The sequence below is a fragment of the Adiantum capillus-veneris genome, chromosome 22 (genome assembly GCF_014529385.1).
Source record: "Adiantum capillus-veneris isolate H3 chromosome 22, ASM1452938v2, whole genome shotgun sequence".
Classification (NCBI taxonomy): domain Eukaryota; kingdom Viridiplantae; phylum Streptophyta; class Polypodiopsida; order Polypodiales; family Pteridaceae; genus Adiantum; species Adiantum capillus-veneris.
The window spans coordinates 121,674,576-121,682,281 of NC_140952.1; the positions used below are offsets into that span (position 1 = coordinate 121,674,576).

Sequence of the window (7,706 nt, forward strand, 5' to 3'; positions counted from 1 at the left end):
CAAAAAGTTTAAGTGTCAAAACGTGACCTGTTGCACCAGCTGGGCCGGTCAACATGCTCGCCACATGGAGGACTCTCAGGATGCCACATCCGTGAGAGTCCGATATCTAGAGAGGGCCGAAGATATGGCTGCAATTCATTGAGATACAATCAACAGCAACACGTATAGAATAATTTTAAGGGGACTCTCGTTGCTGAGCTTGGATGTATAGCCTTTAGATAATCAGTGATAGGGGCTCTCACAATGCCTTCTGATGTGCGATGGAAAATTTTTGTAAGCCTAGAAGGAGCTCAACAGACCTATGTACTGGTATTCTTACTATGCACAACCAATGCTTTACTTTTTTTTTCAAGATTTTATTGTGTAATTTTCTTTGAAAGACTTGTTTTGTGTGTGTTAGAGGCTTGCTACACACACACATATACCGAGATAAAAAGCACATACATGAATGAACGTGGCAAGGGCAGGATCTTCATCGTGCTGGGTTTCTACAAAAATACTACCACCTTGTTGATTTTGATTAATCCCTTTGTAAAATTGGATAATTATGTCCCCAAAGAGTTGGTCTAACGATAAGGTTTGGCCTCTCAACCTATGGGTTGTGGGTTCAAATCCCCCGTTGGGTCACACTCTAGAGGGACACCTTGTGCGCACCTGGTGTTCACGTTGCTAGGGCTCTTGCCCTTGGACACTCGAGTGCATCCTCCTCCTGGGGTGGGTCACCCGAGGAGGAGGTTCCTAGCTGGTTGCTACGAGTTCTCTCCATCGTTCCCAGCATGTGGTGCATCAATTAGGTGGCCATGGTGATGCCTACGCGTGGCTCTTGCCCGATGGTACGCGGCCCTTGCCCGACCATGTAACATGGCTAATATTTGGAAGAGATAAGCACCTCCCCCTGTGGGCCCTATGGTGTGTCGAAAAAAAAATAAAAAATTGAATAATTCTCTCTCTCTCTCTCTCTCTCTCTCTCTCTCTCTCTCTCTCTCGTCCCACAAGTTCTTAATTAACGTCTTAATCACGTCGTCAGGATCATTATTTGCTAATCAGGGTCTTAATTATATCCCTAAATAGAAAACCCAAGCCTTTAATCATCGACAATTATAACAATTACAAGCATTTTCTGTGCTTTTTTTTGCCAGCTTTAAATTCTAATTGCACGTACAATAAAAGTGACCCATTGACTTATCTTAATATTGCACGCATCAATAAAAAGTCAATTAATCCCGCATATGCACGTCCTCTCTTCTAAATTAAGTCTCAACTTGTTTACATGATCTCTCCCTCTTTCTCCATTCTGGTATAACTAACTAACCATAATCGTTAATCAGCTGCATCCCACCTTAACTAATTAAGCTTAAGATTGCTCTATACTAATTAAGCTTAATTTGATCTGAGACCTTAGGTTTGTTTCTGACACATTACTCTGATTAACAGGCTAACCTTAACCGCTAATTAGCTCTACCGGTCACTAGTTAACTAGTTTCTGACACCTTAGGTTTGGTTGTGACACATTACTCTAATTGATAAGCTTTGCTTTCCTGCATTTATTGCTTCTTCTCTTCCAAATCAACCCACATTAAGGAAGGTCAATTAGTGCGTCTTTGCAGCAGGTCTGCATAATCCGCATTAATTATCATTGATGCTGGCGCCACCAGTGGGGATGTGTCGGCTAAGCCAAGATCAGATGGAGAACATGAATGCAGATCAAATTGACATTAGCCTAATGCACAAGACTGGAACTAATAATGGGAGCTCGTGTAAAGCAAGTGGTGATGATCAGATTAATGGACAAAGAGAAATGAACAAGAAGAATTATAAACATAGTACTCAAGAGGAAGAGGATCAGCTTCCCGAAGAGCTTGAGAATGTACTTCATCTGTCAACATCATCAGCGTCTGATGATGCAACCTCGTCGGCAGCAGCAGCAAATCAACAAACGCATTCTAACAACAGTACGGCTGCAGGATCCCTTACATCATCCCCTCAGTCAACTATAGAACACACACAAACAAATACACATACAAATATTCAGCATCATCAAGCCCCTAACCATGTTGATCTAGATCCTGATGACGATCACCCTCATCATCATGATCAGAATATCATGCATGCCAATTCAGAAGCATCCCTTAATGACAGTTGCAACTCATCCACAAACATGTTTAGCAACTTGCTTCTCAATGGTGGCGGCTGTACACCCATTGACGTCGAATGCGGCAGCGCCCCTTTTGTTTTGTCGTCGACGACCAGAAGTTTGTGGTTGGGCACATCCTCAAGCTCCAACATCGAAGAGCCCACTAGCTTCTTCTCTAGCTCCATAGTGAATGAGAGTCTCACCCCTGATCTTTCTCTAATGAGCAGTACTACTTCCTTGCCCAAGTCCACACCCACATTGCCTGCCGCCACTGAAGCCACGCATGATAATGATCACAGAACCCTCCCTTTCTTCAATGAGAGCAACCATAACATGCACTTGATGGAAGATGCTGCTAGCTTTCACCATCACAATGCATCGCTCATGATGAGCGACTCTGTCGAGTACCCACACTTCCATAGGAGCAATATCCCCTCTTATTCTTCCTTCTTGGCAGAAAGTCCCTCCTCATGCTTACCATCTGAAAGAGGTTATCATCATGTCAATTTCCTAGGTACTGGCACCGGTGATGCCAATGGCGCCACAGGCCATGAATGCACAGCTAGCAGCATGTTCCATCATCAAATGCACAATTACAATTTGCAACAACACACCGGAGAAGTTGATCATGCAGCATCCCTGTCGTATCACCCTCAACAAGAAGGTATACTAACTGAAGGGGCATATGCATGCTATCTGGGACCGCCCGCACAAGGGATGATACCAGTGATGCCGATGCATGGCGGCACACACACTTCCAACTATATGCTCAATGCAATGGAATTGCAACAGGCAGCAGAGCAATACTACCATGGGCATCATCATGAGCAAGGAGAAGGACATCACCACCATCTTACGCACTCTCATTCTCTACCTCTAAGTCTTGATCAATTTGGGAGCACTCAGCAAACCAGCCTAATGGAGAGTCAAAGGATTGAGATTGCGGCGCTGAATGGAGCTGAAGCAGGAGGGGGCGGCGTTGAAGATGTCAGATCGCAGGCATTAATGACTCCAGCATCCATCAGCAGTTACCGTGGTGCGGTACGGAGCCGGGTGACTCGGAAGAGTAAAGAGCTTGCGAGCTCTGGCTCTACTGCTATGGAGGTGGGAGAGGATGATGGTTCTTGGGCACATGCGGAAGGCCATATTACAGCTAATGCAGCATCTTGGAGAGCTTCTAATCATGTTGTTAAGGGAATGACCAGGCACCCCAATAAGAGACCGAGTCCAGTAAGCATCCCATCGATTCTAGTAAGCCACACACACACACACACACACACACAGAGAGAGAGAGAGAGAGAGAGAGAGAGAGAGAGAGAGAGAGACGTCACATTTTCTTTACTTAGGAAGATAGCATTTGGAAGAGATGAATGTTATATATATTTGAAGGTGGGACATATTGATGCAGGAAGGAGAAGAGGAGGAGAGCTTGCATGAGAGTGCACCGCCATTGAAGAGATCGGTGTCATGGGACTGCATTGGGTTGATGAACAACAGTAGCAAACAACCCATGAGCAGGAGCAACAGCAGCCCGCTTGGCTGCGGCATTGCCATCGATCATCTACACATGATGAATATGCAGCTCAGCAACACTGTTGGTTCAGCAGCTCCATTCTCCATGAATCTCACGACCAACCCTGCGCCTTTGCATCAGAATACTAAACAAGACAAGCCTCGGGTTCGGCAAGGCATCGCTAACGATCCTCAAAGCATAGCTGCTCGGGTATCTTTCTCTCTTTGTCTATCTATCTACCTATCTTCTATGTATCTTTCTCTTTGTCTATCTATGATCTATCCATCTATCTATCTACCTATCTTCTATGTATCTTTCTCTTTGTCTATCTATGATCTATCCATCTATCATCTATCCGGGTATCTATCTGTCTTCTATGTATCTTTCTCTTTGTCTATCTATATGTATCTATCTCGCTATCTATCTATCTTCTATGTATCTTTCTCTGTCTATTTATCTTTCTATCTTCTATGTATCTTTCTCTTTGTCTATCTATGATCTATCCATCTATCTATCTACCTATCTTCTATGTATCTTTCTCTTTGTCTATCTATGATCTATCCATCTATCTCTCTTTGTCTATCTATCTACCTATCTTCTATGTATCTTTCTCTTTGTCTATCTATGATCTATCCATCTATCATCTATCCGGGTATCTATCTGTCTTCTATGTATCTTTCTCTTTGTCTATCTATATGTATCTATCTCGCTATCTATCTATCTTCTATGTATCTTTCTCTGTCTATTTATCTTTCTATCTATATGTATCTATCTGGCTTCTATGTATCTTTCTCTTTGTCATCTATCTATCTGTCTATCTTCTATCTATATGTATCTATGTGGGTATTTATCTATCTTCTATGTATCTCTTTGTCCGTCTATGTATCTTTCTCTATGTTTATCTATTTATTTGCACACCTATCTACCAATCTATCAATCTGTCTCTCTGTTTATGTCTATCTATCTACATATCTATCTATCGATATGTCTCATTGTTTATCCATCTACCTATCTCCATCTCTCCATCCATCTCTCTCTCTCTCTCTCTCTCTCTCTCTCTCTCTCTCTTTGTCTACCCATCTATCTATCTATGTGCCTTTCTATTTGTTATGTCATTGTTTATCCATGCATCTATGCACCTAAAATTACTTTTCCATCTATCCATCTTTCGAGGTATTTATCTACCTAAGTACTATCTACCAATGGGCTACCTATTAGTTTTTCTCTCTGTCTATCCAACCACCATTCCCTTCATTACTTCGCTTTGTCTACCTATCGATCTGTTTGTCTATTTATCTTTCTAACCGTTTATCAATCTTGGCGCTTGGGTATCTATTTACTTATGCATCTATCTATTTGTTTCCTCGTCTATCCATCCTTCCTTCCATTCATTGATTTGCCTTCAATCTCTATATTTTTAAATATTTGTGTATCACTCTTTTTCAACCAGAACCTCCCTCTCTCTCTCTCTCTCTCTCTCTCTCTCTCTCTCTCTCAAAGCTATACTAACCTCCCATCTTGAGTGTAAGATGGAAAAGATGAACTTCCATAACCTGAAATTTAAAATTGTGTGTTTTATATGAATCCTTGTGGCCTTGTGTAGATGGAAGCTAAGTTCCAATAAGGGACTTAATGGGTTTCTCTTCTTGATTATATAAGCTTGAATTTGAATGCACAATTAAAAAACATGCAGCATCGGAGAGAGAGGATAAGTGAACGGCTCAAGATCTTGCAACAATTGATTCCCAATGGATCAAAGGTACTTATACGGACCTCTACCTTTGCTAGAAAAACCACATTGTTTGACTATTGGTTGCAACCATTAATTTTTTCTCTTGAAGATAAATAGCCTAGATATTTGGAACCTCTTTATTATTCACCATATCTTGTTACAAGGACAAACCATATGTGTATTCCATAACTCTACTAACAATTTGCTAAATTTGAAAGGTTGATCTTGTTACCATGCTTGAGAAGGCAATCAACTATGTAAAGTTTCTCCAACTTCAAGTTAAGGTTAGTCTCACACTCATAACCCAAACCCCCCCCCCCCCCCCCCCCCCCCCCCCCCCCCCTCTCCTCTCCTTCCTTCCTTGAGGTCTAGGTTGATTGGATACATATTTGAAGTCTCTTCGGATTGCTTGCCGAACTTTTAGAAATTTTCTTCTCCTCTTCCCTTTGTAAAAACAGAGAATGAGCTCATAATTGAGAGCTTTACATGCAGGTATTAGCAACTGATGAGTATTGGCCGACTCCACTGAACAAGTTTCCTAAGGTGGCAACCATGGCCAAATTAGCAACACACTCTAAAGAGCCCACCGATCTGGAGAAAGTCGAGAAGGCACTAGTAGACACCATACAAGCCAACTCTTAAGAATTAGTCACAATTTTGCATTTTCTCTAACACACAAATAGTCATTTTAACCAGTCCACTCTAAAACCTTGACAAATCACAACACTACCTAATCAACCACATCATTTTAAACACTATTTTCTCCTAGAGAAACTTGAAGCCTTGTTGTTAGGAGTTGAACTTTTTGCAATCTCGCTCCACCTCCAAACTTCCAAAGCACTTTCAAGTCACAAATCTAGGCACCCAAATGGAGAACTAGCTCTTTTAGATAAGCACATACAGATTACTATATTTCTAGTAGGCCATTAAAAAAAATGATATAGTCAAGCTTTTAGAACCATGGCACGATAGTTTTAAAGGCTTGACTAATGCAAAATTGAATGGTTTGCATTCATCACTTCTCACCATGGGATTAAAACCCCCTTATCCATGTCCATAATAAAAGCCTAACCATACAATGTGGATGCCTCAATCTATCAACAAAACTCATCATCTAATAACATTAGATGGCTCTATTCTTAATTTTATCTAGTTGTGATTAGATCATGTGGGATGTTGATATTTATAGCATTTTGATATCGAATCTGTGTGTGTGTGTGTGTGTGTGTGTGTGTCTCCACCATTCATTCACAAGTAAATTTCCAAGGGCATTGTGATGTATTTTCAAATACAAAACTACTCTTTTATACTTGATGTAGTTCGTAGTTCGCATACGCCCTCCTGCAGTTTAAGCTTAGTAAACCTAAGTTTCATGAGCTTGTGAGAAATGTTGTGGTCTATTATGGTATTTATAGCATTGATACTTTGTTTAAGCAAGGACTTAACCTTACTATGATGTTTGTATCGAAAAATTATGGAACTACTTCAAGCATTTTAGTGTGCATAATTGAGGAATTTTAACAAATTTTGGAAGATTTAGTCCCAAATAGCTACAAAAGAAACAGTTTATTCATTCTTGTGGATCTCTCTCTCTCTCTCTCTCTCTCTCTCTCTCTCTCTCTCTCTCTCTCTCTCTCTCTCTCTCTCTCTCTCTCTCTCTCTCTCTCTCTCTCTCTCTCTCTCTCTCTCTCACACACACACACACACACACACACACACACACACACACACACACACACACACACACACATTGATATCACTCATCATCGCTCTCATTATGTCTTTTTAGAACAGTTGATTGTGTATGATCAATTGTTCCGTTGTGAGTTCTGCATTGTTGATAGCACGAAACTCCTTTAATATAGTCAATGACTTCAATCGATGGTGGTTCATGGTTGAGTCATTGTTGTCAAGGATGTCCTTGTTTTATTTGCTCTTCATAAATGCAGTGTCTTGAAATATCATATGGACAAGTTGGTCGATTTGTTTTGTGACTAGCATATTTCATTGTGTATACTCTGTAATCTACATCTCAAGGGCTCGTTGCTTTGGATCAGATCCCTTGTTTGACACTCTACCAAACAAGCAAGAGCTCATTGTATTATCAGGGTATAGTAGCTCGGGTTCTTTGTGGCAGTATACATTGAGCATACAACATGTAGCAAGATGTTATAGAATAGAAGGTCTCCGTGTGGTGTCATGGGTGGTATTCAGTAAACCTAACCAACCTTTTATGATGAACAATGACATTGCCATAGTTTTCCATTAAGGGTGTGATTAATGGGTACTCAATGATGAGCATATTTTCACAACGTGGTTTTTATGGT

The 7,706-nt window shown here is 41.0% G+C and overlaps 1 protein-coding gene across 1 annotated transcript; it reads left to right on the forward strand.

Moving 5' to 3' along the window:
- Window positions 1-1,280: 1,280 nt before the first annotated feature.
- LOC147430127 (uncharacterized) lies at window positions 1,281-6,597 on the forward strand. Its single transcript, XM_086495461.1, has 5 exons — window positions 1,281-3,364; window positions 3,543-3,857; window positions 5,341-5,406; window positions 5,598-5,663; window positions 5,872-6,597. The coding sequence occupies exons 1-5, from the start codon at window positions 1,640-1,642 to the stop codon at window positions 6,019-6,021; spliced, it is 2,322 nt and encodes a 773-aa protein (XP_086351587.1). The 5' UTR covers window positions 1,281-1,639; the 3' UTR covers window positions 6,022-6,597.
- The last annotated feature ends 1,109 nt before the right edge of the window (window positions 6,598-7,706 follow it).

Coding starts and splice junctions, on each gene's coding strand:
- LOC147430127 (XM_086495461.1), top strand. CDS start 1,640: ATGCTGGCGCCACCAGTGGGGATGTGTCGGCTAAGCCAAGATCAGATG. Junction 3,365..3,542: donor CCAATAAGAGACCGAGTCCA/GTAAGCATCCCA, acceptor ATATTGATGCAG/GAAGGAGAAGAGGAGGAGAG. Junction 3,858..5,340: donor CTCAAAGCATAGCTGCTCGG/GTATCTTTCTCT, acceptor AAAAACATGCAG/CATCGGAGAGAGAGGATAAG.